The 18818-nt window shown below is 47.2% G+C and overlaps 1 protein-coding gene across 2 annotated transcripts in view; it reads right to left on the reverse strand.

The window, feature by feature from the left end:
- TMEM132C (transmembrane protein 132C) overlaps positions 1–18818 on the reverse strand; it is a 168073-nt gene that overhangs the window by 18509 nt on the left and 130746 nt on the right. For both annotated transcript variants that reach the window (XM_063415993.1, XM_063415994.1), the window contains exon 5: positions 4352–4495. In XM_063415993.1, the coding sequence (XP_063272063.1) occupies positions 4352–4495 (144 nt within the window). The remainder of the gene's footprint in view (positions 1–4351; positions 4496–18818) is intronic.

An 18818-nucleotide genomic window follows, 5' to 3' on the forward strand; every position in this document is an offset into this window, starting at 1 on the left:
TGGTTTGGATGCAATTTGGGCTCTCTCTGCTGAGCTGGGCCTCCATTTTCAGTATCAGCAGTGAGATTAGCAAAACTAAGCAGAAACCCCCAAAGCAAGAGAGCTTTTCTTCAGGAAAAAGCTGTACATTACCTAATCTCATTACAAAGATTTCAGAGGCAGCCTTGCAGAGCAGCAGCAGTACATTTAACTAACTGAATATCATTCACTACGACAGAACTGAGAGAGTAAAAGGGGCACAAAATGCCAGCTGAGACTGGAGGGCATCTCCTCGCTCCCAAATGACCAGCCTTGGAAGCTGAGCTGTGCCTGTGCTGAGCCACGGGAGCTCTCTGCAGCTCACATTATCACAGAACCCAAATCTGCCTTGTTTTGTGCACTTTCCAGTCAAGCCATTTCTGGAAATGGGGACGAGCAGAGAGCCTGGCTCCTGCTCACTGGGGATACTGCCAGCCCACATATGCAGCATGGCCCCAAGTATCGTGCTTGGCTAGGCAGGATCCCAGGGTGAAATGACTTTTAATTCCATCTACACAGTTTGGGCAGCAGTTGTGCATTTGAGCCCATCAGAGTGTTTGTCATTTCTTAACTCGGTGTGTATCCACAGAACACGGATTCACAATGAGTAAATTACAACCAGGGGCAGAAAAGCAAAGTACAATCGAACTATCCTCTCTTCTGAGTGCATTTCTCAGAAAGGTCTGGAGCAAACTGATCCTCCTCCCCTCAGATCTGCAGCTGGCACGACACTGGGGTGTTTCTCCCATTTCCTCTGCCAGTCTTGTTCTTGAAGCTTTGGGGGTGATTTTGAAGCCCTTCCTGAGGAACCTGAGGCGCTGTTACTGCTGCTCTGAGTTTTCCTTTGGGCTGTGCTGGTTCTCCATCCCCAGTGCAGGTAGGGAGCTGGATAACAGGGAGGGGAGTCTGCGAGGAGATGGTTAAAAGTTTCTTCAGCTGCCCTTGAAATTTTTGCCTATTATGTGATGGCAAGGTATTCACAACTTGTATTGCTGGATGTGTCTCAGCCCATGCCCATTTTGAGCTTTAATTTCCACAGGGGCTGGCTGCTGGGGGAGTGGTGGTGCCATTCCTGACAGAATGTGAAAGCTCCACCCCTTGCTGCCCTCTTTGCTCTGTTGGCATCTGACAGAAATGTGTGGTAAAGCTTCATTTTTATAAAGCTCCTCTGAAGTTCTGCTGCTCCCATGAATCACAGGACTATGGAAAGCATGGAGGAGGGCAAGGAGGTGGGCTTTGTATTTGTTATCCTGTTCAGAATATAACGTAACGGATCTGCCAGAAGAAACCTTCAAAGCCACACGGCTTCAGAGCAGCAAACAATGGCATTCCCACGCTGTGGCTTCCCTGCCTGCTTTTGAAGGTGTCCAGCTGCACACGAGTGGCTCTGTGCTCACACAGCCTCAGAGGGGGAAGGAGGAGCCCAGAGACCCGGGCTGCTGGGGCTGGACTCACAGAGAGCCCAGCTGCTCCTTTCCAGGGCTCCCGGGCAGTTTTCGGGTGTGGTCAGTGGGATGTGCGTTTGCAGCTCATCAGCTCCCCAACATAAACCACAAACCTCAGGGGAAGGGCCTGGCTGTGTTCTCCACAGCAGGAAGGCACAACCTGTCCCTGCAGGTGACCCTGAACCCCCAGCGGGGTTTGCTCCTGAGCAGAGGGCACAAAACATCACCCAAAACATCACCCAAAACATCACCCAAAGCATCACCCAAAGCATCACCCAAAGCATCACACAAAGCATCACCTGAAACACCACCCAAAGCATCACCCAAAGCATCACCCAAAGCATCACCCAAAGCATCACCCAAAACACCACCCAAAGCATCACCCAAAACACCACCCAAAGCATCACCCAAAGCATCACCCAAAGCATCACCCAAAGCATCACCCAAAACACCACCCAAAGCATCACCCAAAGCATCACCCAAAACATCACCCAAAGCATCACCCAAAGCATCACCCAAAACACCACCCAAAGCATCACCCAAAGCATCACCCAAAGCATCACCCAAAGCATCACCCAAAACATCACCCAAAGCATCACCCAAAACATCACCCAAAACATCACCCAAAGCATCACCCAAAGCATCACCCAAAGCATCACCCAAAGCATCACCCAAAACATCACCCAAAGCATCACCCAAAGCATCACCCAAAGCAGCCACGTTCCCCTGAACCCCCAGCAGATGGGAGGGAGCCCGTGCACACAACTGCAATCACTACGGATGCATCCAGACAAATTCTATTGGTAAATTCCAGCTTAGCGAAATAAAATTTGGCTTTTGCTTCCTTTTTAGTGCTGTAATAAATTTTGTGTCCGCTTTTAAAAGGTTGGGCCACTGTGTGAAGGTCTAGAGCACTCAAAGGCATTTAAAGTTCATGAAATCAGCTGTAAATTTGGAAGTGAAGACTGGGAACTATGAGACAGTAAAAGAAGTCAAAGGAGTAGCAGTCAGCACATTCAGACAGGACACAAACTGTGCACTGAGCTGCCCTGGGGCCATGAGAACCACCGGGAAACTGTTACCTGCTATTGAAGACAGACCTTAAATTCAGATTCCACGGGGTTCTGTTACTGAGGACAATTCAGCCCAACTGAAGTAAAAACTAAAGAAATAAGCTTTGAGCTGTTGGCCAGTTGCTGGGCAGGAGTATTGCCTTTAAACTCTTTACATGAACCACACAAAGGAAAATTTATCTGATAACCAAATATTACAGGCCAAGTGCAGACAGGCACTGAGCATCTTCAGCTTCTGGCCTCACTCCCTCAGGTTTGGCTGAATCCAAATTACCAGAAATTCCACACAACTGAAAGCACACAAAAATATCTGCCTGAACCTCTAGATGATGAGTATTAAATAGCTCCCAATAGTTCTCATCAATACTCCTTTTTTTTCCTAGGTTTGTGGTTTAAGGTAATCCTCAGGCTTTACATGAACTATAAACTCATGCACACAGCCCTTGGGCCATGGGCTTTGCCCAAAAGACATCATTTATGATGACTGGATTTCATTTTTAAGCAGAAAAGTTACTCCCAACAAGGTCTCTACACCAGGATTTCACAGAGGAAGATATTTCTGAAGAATTGAACATAAAAGCTTGATGGAGAATTTCAAAATGAATTAAGGATGAAAGGCCTCTGTGCTCATTTGAAGCTCTCTGAGTGCTTTTTAAAATCTGAACCAATTGAAGATGTCAATTTGCCTTGAACTCCAAACCACTTCCCCATGTAAAGAGAGAAATTTCGTGGAAACAAGAACATTCTAGATGGGAAAAAAAAAATGAAAAAGCCTTTTTTCCTTTCTGATGAGATGAGAAAACCTTTTTGTTCCAGGCGTTTAATTGAGCTGTGGTTTCAGGCAGCTGCATGTTTCACAGCAGTTAGCACTCGTGTCACAGCCACGTCCCTCCAGAGGCTCTGCACATATTCCACACACACAGGAGACAGCTCCCCTCACGTCTCAGCAATTTCCAGCCAGTTCTGAAGGGAAGGAAATTACACCTGCAAACGTCCCTGGCTGATACAATAAATGTGAGTGTTAACCTCCAGTTCTCTGCTCCACTGCAGCCTCAGAGAGCCCCGGGCAGGGGAGGCCACTCACAAACGTTCTGAAGGTGCAAACATCGTTCTAAGGAACCTTTTAGTGCAGATAAATTATTTCTGCAGAAAATAAGAGAGGAGCACAGCAGGGCCCCAAGTGCTAATCAAAGGACAAGGTGCTTCAGGAAAACATTCCTTCCAAACAAATTGCTGGAGACCTGCACCGGCCCAGGCTGGGCTGCAATTGCTGCAGGAACATGCTATTTTCTTGAAAGGCTTGGGGATTTCATTTCTTCCTGATGAATATGCTCCAAAGCTAGAACAGCCAGAAGCCATTTTTCCAGAAGGATTTCTATTTGAGAAATAATTCTGCTGTCATTTTCTATGCATCATCTGGTGATGCATTACATATCACATATGTACATAGTTTTTTTCCCTAACTTGAGTCTTCCTCTGAGTGGAAAAACTTAATATTGGTCATCCTCATTGCTGGAAAGAAGAAACCCCCACAGGGTGGGATTATTTGGTGGAGTTCTGTAATTTGGCACTGAATGGAATCCATGCACAGAGGTGAAATTACCAAGGCACTCCAAAATCAGGACACAGATAAAAACTGAACTCGGTGTGGAGGCTGTACAGCTGCACCTCACTCCTCCCAAAAACCCCTCTCCTTGTGCTTTTGGAGCAGAACCCCATTAACCTGCAGGAGCTGATCCGTGGCTATTTTCCTTTTGTGTGAACACGAAAAATGAAAACAGGAGAAGCCAGCAGGCACGGGCAGCATGAACTTACTTTGATGACGTCCTCGCCAGAGGATTTGCACTCCACGGACTCGGAGATGTCAGTGACAGCGCTGTTCTCCTCGATGGACACCACCCTGATGGGCACTGCCACCGTCCTGCCCGTCAGGATGGCCGTGTTCAGGATCTCCGTGTCCTGCACCCAAAACAAAGCACAGGCTGCTCACACCCGTCCTGAAGGCCTCAGCTCCTGCTCAGAGAGGTGCCTTGGGAGGGCTGAGCTGGAACAGACTGGACAGAGCTGGGAATAAAGTATTTAAGGGATTTACTGATGGCTTTTAGGATACACCTTGGGCAGGACAGGGCCTGGCCAGGGCTACACCCAAGGTGGACCCAAAATAGTCACAAAATGGCTGACTGGTCACAAAGTCTGACATTTTTATAAGTTTTGGTCCATTTGCGTATTAGGGTTTAATTGTCTAATTACAGTTTCAGGTGATGCAGTCCCATCCTTCTTGTTCCTCCCTTCAGTTCACTGCTTTTATGATTTTGGGCCTCAAAGTCGTCCTGGTGTGCAGCAGGACAGGATTTGTTTTGTGTCCCTGCTGTGTGCAGAGCTGAGTGACCCTGAGTGTGAGCTCAGAGCTGCACCCTGGGCACCACAGAGCCTGGAATACAGGAAAATTAAAACTGAAGGCATCAGTGCAACCTGCTGCAAGGTAATGAAAGCCCAGCCGTGTTTTCTCTGCTCAATAAACACTCTGCTCAACAGCAGCTAAATTCAGGTTGGGCACACTCCACAACCATCCTCTGCTTTTGAGATATGTGGGGTTAATCCCGATATTCACCTTCCAACACGTGATTTCAGAGTTTTTACTAATGTAGACTTGCCTGGCACTGTGTGGGTAAGGATAAAAGAGCCTCAAAAGTAAAAAAGTTGCTCTGTGAATCCGAGCCCATTGCAAAGACGGGGCCTCTCAGTGAACTTTGTGTCTGGAACTGTTTCAAGATTATTTAATTTCCTCTGATATGGCCAATGAAGCAATTTGAGGAATCCAGAAGGAGTCAGTGATGCTGTTAACTGCAGGGGAAATAACAAGGAAATTTGAAGTCTGACCTGGGGTTGTGGCATATAAAAGCCTTTCAATGCACCATCAACCAGGCTAACACTTGGAACTCCTCAACTATTTCAGCATCACTGTATTCCCAAGATTCCCATGCAGGAAGAACTTCAAAGTTTTCTCCAACTGTTCAGCTTTCAATATAAAGTGAATAAAATATTCAGCAAATTCCTCAGCACTGAAGTCATGAGGACTGCAGCCACTGATGTCAACAGCAGCAAAGTGGGGACTGATACTGTTGATAGTGTTTTCAATTCAACTTTAGTGTGTCTGAAATTTAGGTCAGGCTTTCTTTTCATCTGGCAACGTGTTATTTCTCAGGTTCTCCTGCAGCTCTCATAAGAAATCCCATCAAACTTAAAAGGAAATGCTAAAAAGGAATTGACTGAATGTTCTAGAAAGGCAGGAACCCTAAATCATTCCTAGTGCAGCATTAGAGATCCCCAGGCTGGGAAGGGCTTGGTGCCCATCCAGGCACAGCTCTGAGCAGAGATGGAAACCTTCTGCCTTCACCTCCACTGAAAGCCCCCATAACTCATGGGTATTACACAGATTAAGAAATACTGATGTATAAGCAATTAATATATTACACACTATACTAAAAGCAATTTTCAGCTCTGCCACTTCCTTTCCTCAGGCTCTAAGTGCCCTGTGATAGTTAAAACAAACCAGAATAAAAAAAGACCAGGGAACAAAGCCTTGATTTTATTGTGTTTTTTGTTTAGAACTGAAATAGAAAAGCATGTATCCTATCCCTGGGTAGGGAACAGCCTCATGGCACAACTGCTGCCTCCTCTGTGTTCTTTTATATTGCTGCAATAAAGCCAAAGGCAATTCAGGGAGAATCACCCACTGTCTGCACCACACAAAGTGACAGGGAACTCTGAGCAGTGCAGCAAAGCCTGCACAGCCCAGCACTCCTCAAAGGCTGAACTGAAACAGATAAAACTGAGGGGAGCTCACACAGAACCCACCTGTCTGTCTGTCTGTCTGTCTGTCTGTCTGTCTGTCTGTGAGCACCCTGAACGTGAGCCACGGGGCTCGGCCTCAGCACCCGCATTTGATTCCCTCATTCCCACACCTCCTGCAACACCCCTGAATATCCAAAGCACACGCAGCAGTCCCATCTTCAGGATATGCCAGGGAACATCAGGGAATCAGCACAGGGAATCCAACACCAGCAGAGGTGGGGGCTTCCGGGTCCCATCTCTAAATGCAATGTACTGCCCTGATTGCAGCCTAACTACACAAACAGCACTCCAAAGAAACTTTCAGAGAGACTACAAATTCATTTAAAATGAAGGCACTTTTCAAAATCACAATATCCTGGCCATTTCCACATCCTTTAATTTTTAAAATCCCCCCAAGAACTAATCTACTTTCTGTGCAGGCAGCAAGTAGAGTTTTAAAATGAAATTTGTTTTGTGTGACAAAAACTCTGAAAGCATCTGATAGCAGTGTTTGGACTTGTTCCCCAAGAAATTCAAAAATTAGGGAAGTAGAATAAATTGAAAAACCAGGAGGAAGATGCACTGTAAGTCAGCATCAATATTCAGGTCAGAAAGAAGTTTCTGTAAGTGAATTGCAAACTCTGGAAAAGCCAGGACTGGCACTCCCACAGCAGAAACAGAGAGCTACACAGACAATCCTCATGGAAACAAGGGAGGTTGCAGCTCTGACTTTGGAAGTCTCCAACTGCCTTGGCAGCGCCCTGCCCAAATCCCAACAACATCTGCCTGGTATCAGAGGGGGAGAGCAGGACATCTACAGACTCCCAGCTAGGACGGCTCTGTCCTGTTACCAGGGCATGCCTTCAATGGATACAGCACACAAAGGAAAAAATTACTATTTAAACGTACTTAATTAACAAATAGCAGAATTAAAGACCACATGTCCCTCTAATGATTAGAGGAAAACTCTAGTGGTTAAACTCAAGGAGGTATCAAAGGAGATATCTGAAAGCAAATCATTGAATTTTGTGTGTAAGGAATGACTTTAAATTTCTTGACAGAATCTGATGCAAAACCACCACTCTCCAGGAGATCTCCAGGCTTTCCTCCTTGGAGCTGCTGTTACAGCTCAGAGCACCAGAAACTCCACTCAGACTCTGGTCCTGCCTGTGTCAGGGTTAATTTGGATAAAGTCCACTAGCAGCAGTATTGGCCTCAACATTTCCTTCCACAGCTGCACTCAGAGCAAACTCTGCAGGACTGGTTTTCAGAAAAATCACTTCTTCCTTAGAAAGGGGAAAGAATACCCCTGAAGCACAAGTGTTGTGGGCAGAGCTGAGAAGGCTGTGCTCACATTTGGTCATTCAGAGCTAGGTAACCCCAGGGCTGACTCTGCAGCAGCCTCGCCTTTTATTCCATCCCTTTTCAGGCAGGGAACTTGCACTGATGGCAGTGGGAGCGCTGCACAAAGAGCAAGAACACAAAGTATTGCTTGGGTTTAGCTGAAGAGCAAACCTGATGTTCATCCAACCCCTCAACTGTAAGAAGGCAAGCATTCAGCCATGACTGATTTAGGAACTAATTCAACATTAAATTGTGGCAGAATGAGGAAGCAAAGTGACAGCTGTTTAATTAAACTCTAAATCCGATTAGATGGTGTTATCAAGAGAAATCCATGGGAGCCTGAGGTCATGAGAATGGTCCAGTTTGCAGGCTGAACACGCTGTGAGTGGAGTCTCCCAGGACGGTGCTAATCGTGGCTCTGCATTCAGATCTGTCCCTCACACGGCCACGCCATGGGACACGGACACGGCCACTCACCAGGGACAAACCCGCGGCACAGACCCCAGGGACTGACACAAAAACACCGTTTGTGTTTGCACAGGGAAAGGGGCTGGAAAGAGGCAGCCGGGCACTGTCCACCTGCAAATGAACCCAGCTCCTGTCCCACAGAACAAGCACAGAGCCAGCAGGTCCTGGCTGCTGACAGGGCTGCAGGCAGGGGAGACAAAGCCCACCCAGAGAGCTCCAGGAGCTGGGCTGAGGTAACCCCATGGCCCCGAGGAACACGGACACCCTGCCCTGAGGAACACCTGAGGAACACCTGAGGAACACGGACACCCTGCCCTAAGGAACACCTCAGGAACACAGACACCCTGCTCTGAGGAACACGGACACCCTGTCTGCAGGAGGAGGGGATGGAGATGTGGGAGAGGCAAACACCTGGATAACCCGGGAGGGGCACTGAGCTGGGCATCACGAGTTGCAGAGCTGCACTGCACTGCAGGCTCTTGTGGGCTGATGTGTGAGCCTGGGAACACAATGGGTGTGGATTCCAGTTATTAATGCTGCTCAGATTACAGCTGATTAACGAAATCACATTGTTAGGCAGCAGACTCCGTTTATCTCCATAATCCTACGATTAACAGTGAATTATACATTGTGCTTTCTGCCAACTGGGCCCTCCTCTGGCACTCCACATCCACAGGCACTGTGTACAAGAAGGGAAAGAGGCTGATATTCTGCTTTTTCAGTTCTCAGCAGTGGAACAGGAGTGTTCCTGCAGAGGGGGTTTGGATGACTGGGGACCCCCCAAGGCAGAGTCACCCTCTGGCAGGAGTGGGGAAGGGCAAATTCTCTTGGTTGGATTTTGGGCTGACTCCAATACTATTGGCCCTTCACATCTCAATCCTGCTCTGCTTCATTTACCACTTTATATTATGAGGGCTTTTACTTCACGAGCAATATCAACTGCAGAAGAAACAGGGTGATGCTGTTCAGGAGGGACAGCAAAAGGGGACAGCCTGCTTCTTTAACTGCACCCTCGGTATCCCAACGTGGATCCAGGTGGGATCCAGGTTTCTCCATCACTCTAAGGTCCACACTGCCAGGAAAATGTCAGCTGAGGAACAAATTAACTGTGGAGAAAAATGAGGCCATTCCAAATCTACATAAGAAACAGACGTAGTGAATACCAGCTGCGTTTCTGCAGCCTGACAGGACAGGAGAACAAAGGAGCTCCAAGCTTCTTTTGGATGCTAATTCCACTGTGAGCCCTCTCCTCTTCGGCAGGGCTTTGTTCAGTGGCCAGCAATGCCCACGGCACAGAAACCAAGGGCAGCGCTGCCCCAAGGGCCGGCACAGCCCAAACACCGCCCGTGGGCACACCCAGAGCTGTGCCAGGCACAGCTTCTGCCTGGAGACCTGCCCAGCCCGGGGGTGCGGCTCCAGGAGCCTGCAGAGGCTGCAGGGAGGGTGGATGATCCTCCTCATCCCTAGATCTGCTCAGAGAACAAGGAGGAGCAGCCATTCACCCACATGTGCTGAGGATTGGTTGATCTGGGGGCTCTTTTTGCCTCCTTGGTGCAGAAGGTGTCACCACAGCCTCTGCTCAGCACTGACCCCCAGCACGTGGGGCCAGGATGGGGCTGCTCTTAGAGAAATAAGAAATTCATATTCAGGCCCTGGAACTTGACTGGGAGAAATATTAATGCTTGGAGAGGCTGGAGGGTGGGAATGGAACCAGGGACACGAGGAAGGGATTCAGACTCGTCTTTCCCACTTCCCAAGAAGTGGCTCTGACAGAGCCCATCCCTGCTCAGGCTGGGCTGGGACCCCTCACCAGCCTCTCCTGGGGCTGGGCCACTGCCAGGAAAACGGGGGCAGAAGGAGGGAAAGCAAGGCTGGGGTGGGGATTTTTTGGGCCCAGCACAATCTTCCCTGCAGCTTTTGTGGACAGTGTAATTTATGATGAAGATCTAAGTGTCTCTCCAGAATGGGAACTCAGTGTTCTGCAAATGCAATGCCCCTTTAATCAACGATCTGGTCTCTGTTTAGTCTCCACATTAAGATAAATCTTAATTACTGGCCCCCTACATTAGCAACAAACCGTTGCATTTTCTTCCCTGCTTGTACAGTTTTCAAACACCCTGCTAGTGGAATTTTGGAGTCCTGATAAATTACACTCTGCAGACAGAAAAGGGGGATGCAGAATATATTAACAGACAGGGATGCAGAGAAATATCTTTGGATCCCTGGATGACTAATGCCCCCTTTCCTTGCGGTGAAGCATCCTGTTAGCATTCAGACGTGCAAAAGGGAGCATCACCAGTGATTACTTTGATTTAGCAGATGCAGACTGTGTTGCTAAATGCAATCCTATCATCTGTCAAAAGTGAGCATCCCTCACAAAGGAAGAGGAGACTGGAGCACTTAATGGCTTTGTTCTGCTGGCAGGTAGTGAGGTAAAAACCTGGCACTGCTCAGGTCTGAGTGGGCACCAAGGCCACACTGACCGAGGGACAGGGACAGAGTCCTGGGCTCTGCCCACGCCATTGTGACAGCAGGGATTTTGTCATTTTGAATTAAAAGGTACAATCTTATCAGCATTCCATCTGGAAAGGCCATAAACCATGTCCTGGCAGCAGGAAAAGGAGCAGTGGGCACACCCTGGGTTGTGAGCAGGGTGATCCTTCCAGAGGGAACAAACTCTGAGTTCTGCCTTAAGCTGAGGGCTGGTGAATGCCCCTCCTGCAGAGCCCAAGGGGAAAGAATTATCCAGGGCAGGCTCCTGTGACCTGCTGAAGGGGATCACCAGTCCTGCCTTCCCTTCCAGCTTTGGAACCAGGGGGAATGAGGAACCCTGAATGCCCAGCAGGTCCAGAGAGCAGAACCACAGAACCACGGTGCCTCTGGAGCTCCTGTCACTTCTTTCCCTTCTGAACAACTGGGAATCAAATTCAGATTTCTTTTAACAAACTGGTTTCAGAAGTAAATATTTACTTCACTGTATTTTTTATACTAACTTTATGATATGCAGTTCATAAAACCAATTCAAAATTTAATTTTGGAGCTGGACGAGTTTGCCACAGGCACTGAGACTAACCAGGAAATCTTATTTCCTCTCCCTTGTGAAATAAGGATCTAAGCACTTGCATTAATATTTCTCCCAGTCAAGTTCCAGTGCCTGAATATGAATTCCTTATTTCTCTAAGAGCAGCCCCATCCTGGCTCCAAAGAGGAGAGAGCTCACAGTGCAGGGTAGAATCAGCCGGGGGGAATCCTGGCACTGCTTGGGTTTGGTTCTCTTGCTGAATAAAACACCAAAAAATAAAGTATTGACCTCCAAACACCACTATACATCAGTGGGCCTTAGTTCAATCCCTTATGGCTTTTTGTTGTTGTTGTTTGCTTGTTTGTTTTTAATACATAAAACCTCTGTTTTATCTTAAAACCTATAGAAAGGTGATGGGCAAAGCAAATTAATAAGGACATGGAATAAAATCAATGTTTTCATGTTAGACTGTGCCTTCCTTCAGCATCTTTAAAGCTGTCAATGGTTGCAGTTGGTTTTTTGTGAGTGTTTATCATTATCAGAGTGTCTCACCAGCCCTGAGCCTCTGCCTGGGACCTCTCTGCCCTGCAGGAGCTGTGGCACCAAACTCCACCAGGAACAGCTCAAATATTAAATAATGTGAAATAAATAAATAAAATTAAGTGTATAACCCCCAAACATGACCCCAAAGCTGTCTCTGCTTTCTGCTGACTGGAGCAGCCATGCCAGGATTCAGTGGCCAATCTGTATGTGCAAAGAAAGATGGAATTTCCTGCGTGTGGAGGAAGAGTCTGGAACTGAAAATGACTTCAAAGGAAGCAATTCTGGAACCTATTAAAACCTAAGGAAAAAAATTAAGGACAGCTGCAGGAGATGGGAAACAGAACCCCACATTTCATCCTTCTATAACCACTTAAAATATAGAATAAGGAGATAAAAGTGACTGGAGAAGATGGAAAGCAGAAGCCGACATTTCATTTCTCCAAGCATATACATAAATTTAAAAAAAAAACCCAGATATTTTTAGATGCTTATTTGTGCCACAGGAAACTACCTGCTCCTCTTTGTGACATTTCAGTCCTCATTTTCAATATTTTGCTAAATTGACTTAGAAATAAAAGCACTTACATAGAAAACACTTTATCTAGAGAGAAAAAAATTGTAGTTATGGCCTGAAATGCGAGTGATTACCTGAGGTATTCCAACTCCAGCACCATCACTGCTCTTTTTAGCATGGAAAATGGAAACAGATGAAAATCTGTGAAGTGCCAGGTTAACAGCCCTTCTCCTGAGAGCCTCTGCTGCTGCTGCCTGTGGCTGCCACCACACCTGCAGGTGCTTCTGGATACACTTCCACTTGATAAACACCCACAATAAACTGTCCTGAGTTCTCCTGAAAACTTCTGGGTTTATGCATCTGTGCATAAATTATCACATTTCATCTCTGGCAGACACAGGAAAACATCTACACTATGTAGTCATAAATAGAATTTTTAATCTAATAACCCTTAGACAAGTGCTTGGAAAATAGAGTGGAGAGAACTTATGAACTTGTTTTATTTGGGTAGATTAATAAGCCATGGATTGTTAATGAGTTGCTTTCTCCTTTAATAGACAGTATTTGTGTCCTACAAGTTCCTGAAGTTCCTCAGTTCTTGGCCATGCACTTGGCTGAAGTTTGTGATGTCAGAGCCCTATTTAAGCCACAGTGGAAGTGAAGCAGGCAGCTCCTGCTTCAGCATTTCAATTTCATTTGGTCTGGTTTGAAATCAGCAAGAGGCATTTTCTGCTTGCTCTTTTCTTATTTTGGCTGTACAGTTTTAATTTTCGATAAGCACAATCTGTAACAAAGAGGCCGTGAATCCTTGTGCAATGCTATGAAAAAGTGGTCATAAAAATGCAGAAAATAGTCATTATTATTCCCTATCCTTGTACCTAGATTATTTTTTCCTTTTCAAATAGTTTATTGATTTCACTGACTTCACAGCAGCTCTACATAAGCAAAGCACACAGAGGGCAGGACCAAGATTATTGCATTAATGAGGGCAGATATTGTACAGACATCAGAAACTCACTGCAGCTAAAAAGATGAGAGAGTGACACAGGAAAATCAAATTATTGATCAGACATGTCTGATAGACTGGTGGGCCTTATAGAAACGAAACCTGGCATATATCTAGAAGGAGGGAAATTAAATATATCCAGTATGTACAATCACAGATGCAATTATTTCCCTCTTCCTCAAGCAGAAATGTGTTTTACCTTCAGGGGTTGCTTGTCCAGATCCTGCTGGAGGCTGGTGGCTGGAGAAGCCCGCTGGAAAGGGCTTGCTGTGATCATTGTGTAAGTCAGGACATGACAGATAAAGGGATCAGACCCATTTGTTTAAAGCACCATTCTCTTTGTCAGTATAACCTGGAGCAACCCCGGTGACCATTAACTTTATCTGAGCATCTCACAGCAACTTCCAGCCTGAAAGAGGCTCCAAACAAGATCTGTGTGCTTGAGAGCTTGGCTTTTATTCCCAACCCTATTGGATGGCCTAATAAAAGACATCACCTCGAGCCACAGGCCTGGCTTCACTTATGGAATTACTCTGATTTTTACTCTGCAGGGCTACAGCTGCCCTGCCAGCACTGGAGCAGGGGGTTCAGCACCCATGTTCCAGCAGGGAATTTTCCTGCACACAGAATCAGCTGCAGAACGGTGCTGTCAGCCAAAGCCTGGCCCTGTAACTCAGGAAATCCAAGGAAATCCAGGTCCATCCTAGAGATGAGTCAGCCTGCTGTGGGCCCGAGCCAGAGAGGCAGGAGAGGAGAAACCAACTGCAGACAGACGTGTGGCTCCCACCCGCCAGACAATCCCTATTTTTGCACATCACAGCCTCCCAGGGCTTAATGAGTAGCCCATAATTTGGATGAGGTAAGAGCAGCGAGGAGGAATTACTGAGTCTGGAATGACTTATTTATTACCACTCCAGGCTGGCTCCTGCAGCTCCCAGGCATCCTTAAAACATATGCCCCGGGCTACCTGTGCCAGCTGGCAGCTCCCTCCCAGGGCTGCTTTTCAACGCCTCCCATTGACATTTTGTCTCGGCTCCAGCAGCCCAACCAGGGGCTGCTCTGCTGGCTCAACCAAGCAGCAAGCCGTGGAAAAACTTCAGGAAAAAACAAAGGCACGCAGGACCCCCGGACAAAATGATTCCTGGGGACGCCCAGGCCTGAGACGGATGGCTTTGGTTTGTGCTGCTGACACAGTCTGTGCAGCAGGAGGGCTCTGCCTTCTGTCAGCTCCCCAAAATGAGAGCTCAAGAGCACAGAGAGGTTACAGCAAGGCTCCTGGACCTCAGCCAGCTCTGTGCTGCTTCTGAACACAAAAGGGAGAGAATTCACCTTTCAGTCACACAAGGTGATTTCTGCCCGCCTGCTTTTCCCCCCAGGCTCCATCCTGGTAAAGTCTGGTTGATGCAAATGAAAATAAAAGCGTTATGCCAAGGTAAAAAACGTCCACATTAAAGAAGGAAAAAGATGAAGTGGTTCTCCCTGGCATGGCACTCTGAGACTGGAGCTCAGTAATGAACCTCGAGGTCTGAACTGCAAGCAGCAGTTTGGGGGTAGAAGTGTAAATAAATGTGCAATTCTGCAGAGCCATCCAGGATGTGAGCACATTATGTGGTGCAGTAACACTCTGCCGTGCCTCCCAATACTGAATTTACAGGCTAATGTTCCCCTCTGTCATTTTCTCAAACTTCCCAGTGAACTTGAATTATTTTTACACTTATTTAGTTTAAGCAAAGTGCTCATTCCACAGCCTCCAAAGGACACGGAGCTCTGTTCCTACGGGACCTCGGGGAGCAGAGCACAGCACAGTCACTCCTCTGGCACTGACACTCAGCATTCAACAGTCACCTACTGTAATTAATAAAACTGCACTGTTGCTATTTTTCACTAATAGTGGATTTCCAAAAGCAAATTACAGCCATAAATTACATCATTACAGCCTGTATTATTGTTCTGTGAGGTAACAAATCTTGCAGAAAGACAATCAGCTCTGTTAGAGAAAAAAAAACACAGAGGACAAATCAGATGATTGGGACCTGATTAAAATTAATGTCGGTGGTACTTTTTTTCCATTTGCCTGCTGAAATTCCCTCTCTCACTAGCGTGCTGGTGGTCATGGCATGGTGCTGGAGCATTTAATATTAGTCCTGACTTGTTTCTGAGGGGAAAACCCACCCCAGTGTTTGTGGATACCCTTTGCCAGGCCCTGCAGTTTAACTGGGGTGCAAACACACCCCGCAGCAATGGGGCCACGAGTGCAAGGGCTGGGCTGGAAATCCATTCAGGCCTGGTTTGAAGTGTTTTTTTTTTGGTGGTCCAAGCTCTGGTACCCTTGTGGTTCTGGGGTTATGGATAATGAAATCCACCCCCACTGCTGCTCCCCGTGTCCTCCAGCAGCGCTGCAGAGGAGAGGAGAGCCAGAAGCAGCACCAGCTTTGTCCTCTGCACTGCTGAGCCCTGTCCTGCCTTCTGTGGTTTATCTCCCTCAAGCAGCATCACCGAGCCTGAAGTGCAGATTCCTAATGAATTCCATGGCAAACATCCTCGGTGATGAGCATCTGTCTGGATAATGAACTGTAAACTGAGAGCAGGGCAAGGCAAACACGCATCCCACAGCAAATTGAAGGTGAAAAGTTCCTGGGTTTTTCAGGTTTGGGGGCAGTTCATTAAAACACTGAGTCTTAGGAAAGTCACGGTGATTTTTTAACCCCGTGCTCCCTCATTATATCCCATTACAGTAAAGCATTTTCTCGTTGTCTCCATCGTTTCACTGTCCAGGCTGTAACACCTCAGGACCTCATTAATTAGAGTTCAGCCTAAACAATTCACAGTTGTGCTAAGCAAGTATTTCACCTGCTTGTGAAGAGCGAGGTATCCCCCTGAAATGCTACAACTCTCTTTCCAGCTCAAAATCATCATTAGAAGCTGCCAATTAAGAGAAATGCCCCCTGTTTTTCTGTGTGGGTCCCAGCTACCCACCCAGTGCTCAGCTGGCTGAGGAATTGCTCTGTCACACACACACCTGGCTGCCCTGGCAGCCCCTGCTCAGCTGCCACCCCCTTCAAGTGACAGCAGAGGAGGTGGAGAGCATTCACCCTCCAGGGAAAACCACCAATGTGAGTTGTCTGGAATTAGCTTGGACAGTGAACGTGTATTTATCAGGTAAGTCTAGGCAGTCCCTTGTTAGCTGAAGCTAATGAGAAAACTCGAGTTTAGGGAGAGCTGGTGCATTAATTCCAGAGGAGAAGGCATGTTGCAGCAAGGGAGGCTGCTGAGTGCAATTCCCCTTGCCAAACGAAGCCATGCAATGTTCCTGCAGCTCCTTTTTCTCCTCTGCTCCCTGGCAGCTGCAGCTCTGTGCTGCAGGAGCTGCAGCCAGGCCAGCACCTGCCTGCAGAGGTGCCCATGGGCAGCCCTGCTCCGGGTCTGGACTGCTCAGCACACCCTGCAGCCTGACAAATCAGGAACTTCCCTGCCTAAATCCCAGTTCTGTGAGAGCTGCAAACTCTGCACAGCAGCAGCCTCTGGAGCTGCTCTGCTCCTTCTGGGCAGAGCAGGGATAGATCTGCTATATCTGCCCTGGCTGTGGGGCAGCAGGGAGGGCACAGGATGGGCACAGTCCTGGGCAGCTCCAGCATCAAAGCCCCGGCCTGGAGAGCCCCACGAGGGAGCACAGCTCACTGTGCTCAGTGTGTGGCAGCTGTGAAATCGCCTCTGTGGTTATGTTAAACAACCCCAAGTTTAATCAGCTGTCACTTCAAATATTCACTGCTGCTTAAGATGTCTTCTTCTGGTGGGGCAGCATCACAAAGCTGAACCAACACCTAAACCAATGCCCAAAATACCCCACGAGAACAACACAAGCTCCAGATTTCACAGAATGCAGTGCCATGGACTGAGACAAGTGGATCCTGTGTCCCTCCTTTCCCTTCCAGGGAGCTCACTTTCACTGAACCTGGACCCAGCACCCTGACTTTGATCAGCCTGGCTCACACAGAATTTTCTCGACGTTTCTGACACTCCTCTTCCAGGGCAGCATTTTGGGATCAGCACACCAAGCAGCCAATAATTTACTTGCTGCCTGTGTCACTGCATATTTTTGGTATTCTGCCATTTTTTGTTTGGTTAGCAGGATTTGCCTCCTGTCGAGACTAAGAAGCACCTATTAAGCCTCATATTAACATTTCTCAGAGATCTTTAAAAATCTGGAAGTTAGCTGGCCCCACCTCTCCTCAGCAGCTTAAAAATCCCAAAGCAATCCACCCCATAGCACTGTCAGATATGGGGGATGCTGGGAGAGGAAATTATACACACTCCAGGAAAATGACATACAGCTTGATCTGACAGAAATATTAATTCCAGGCGGCTGGGATAGCCTTACTGACCCATTCTCATTTCCTGCAAAAGGCAGCACTGAATGTGACTGAAATCAGGGAAAGGGAAACAGAAGCTGGAGGCAAAAGTGCAAGGGTTGCAGAAATGAAATGTGGGACTTAAAACGGCAGCATTCAATTGAGTCATTCTGGATTCCTTATGCTGCCTGCATCTTCTGACCAACTTGAGATCAATGAACAACAGTTTGCCCACGCTTTGCTTTTGTTTCCTGACGGGCAGGCAGCAGAGAAAGCCAATTGTTCCCGATCAGATGGATCGATGGGCACTGGCAGCCCCGCGGCACGCGCTGTGTGACACGGACTGCAGGCAGGTACACACAGGTAAAACAGAGAGCACAATTAGTGCAATTACAGCCCCTCAAATGGGAAGGAAGCAATGCTGTCCTCGTTTAGGTCACCGTGCCAATGTCATGGTTAGTGCTGGCAGTGGGAGGCACAGGAGGGATCTGTGTGTCCCCCTGCACATCAGGAGATTGTGACTCTGCTCTCTCACACAAACACTCCCTCTGAACTCTGCAAACTCCTGACCTCGTGGTACTGCTCAGGGCTGCACAGATGATTTCAGCTGTCCCAGCTACTGCTATTAATAGAATAGCTCAATTTCACAATTTTCCATTTCAATAGAATAGCTCAATAAAATAAATTTCCTAAACTCGCAGTATTTATTTCATGCGGTTCATAACTGAATTACCTGAGACAATTCCTGTCAGCTGAAAAGTCTGACACATGGATGATCTGTTTGTTCATTTGTTTGTTTGTGATAAGCAAATCAGGAAATGGATTTTTCCTTCTGGAAAGCTCCTCAGTGCTTGCTGCCTGCACTTCATTCAAGACTGAAAGATGAACCAGAGTGAGAATTCTGCACTTGTGTGACCTTGAACTAGGACAGAGCTTTATGGTGTGAACTCACAGCCTGTGCAGGATGAAAACTCTATTTATTCAAGTCCATATTTTAAAATGGTATTGCAGGGACTTCATTACAATGAAATACTTTAAAAAATCCTTACCTTGGGGAACGGCAGACATAAATGTGTATATAAAACAACAGTGCTTTGGGAGCTAAGTTTTTGATCACCTCTGCTTTAACAGAAAGCCAGTTACCAAGCACACATAAAACTGTCAAAAAGTGGTTTTGGCTGAGTCACAGCTCTGCAGCGGGT

Source organism: Prinia subflava, chromosome 19 (assembly GCF_021018805.1).
Source record: "Prinia subflava isolate CZ2003 ecotype Zambia chromosome 19, Cam_Psub_1.2, whole genome shotgun sequence".
Lineage (NCBI taxonomy): Eukaryota > Metazoa > Chordata > Aves > Passeriformes > Cisticolidae > Prinia > Prinia subflava.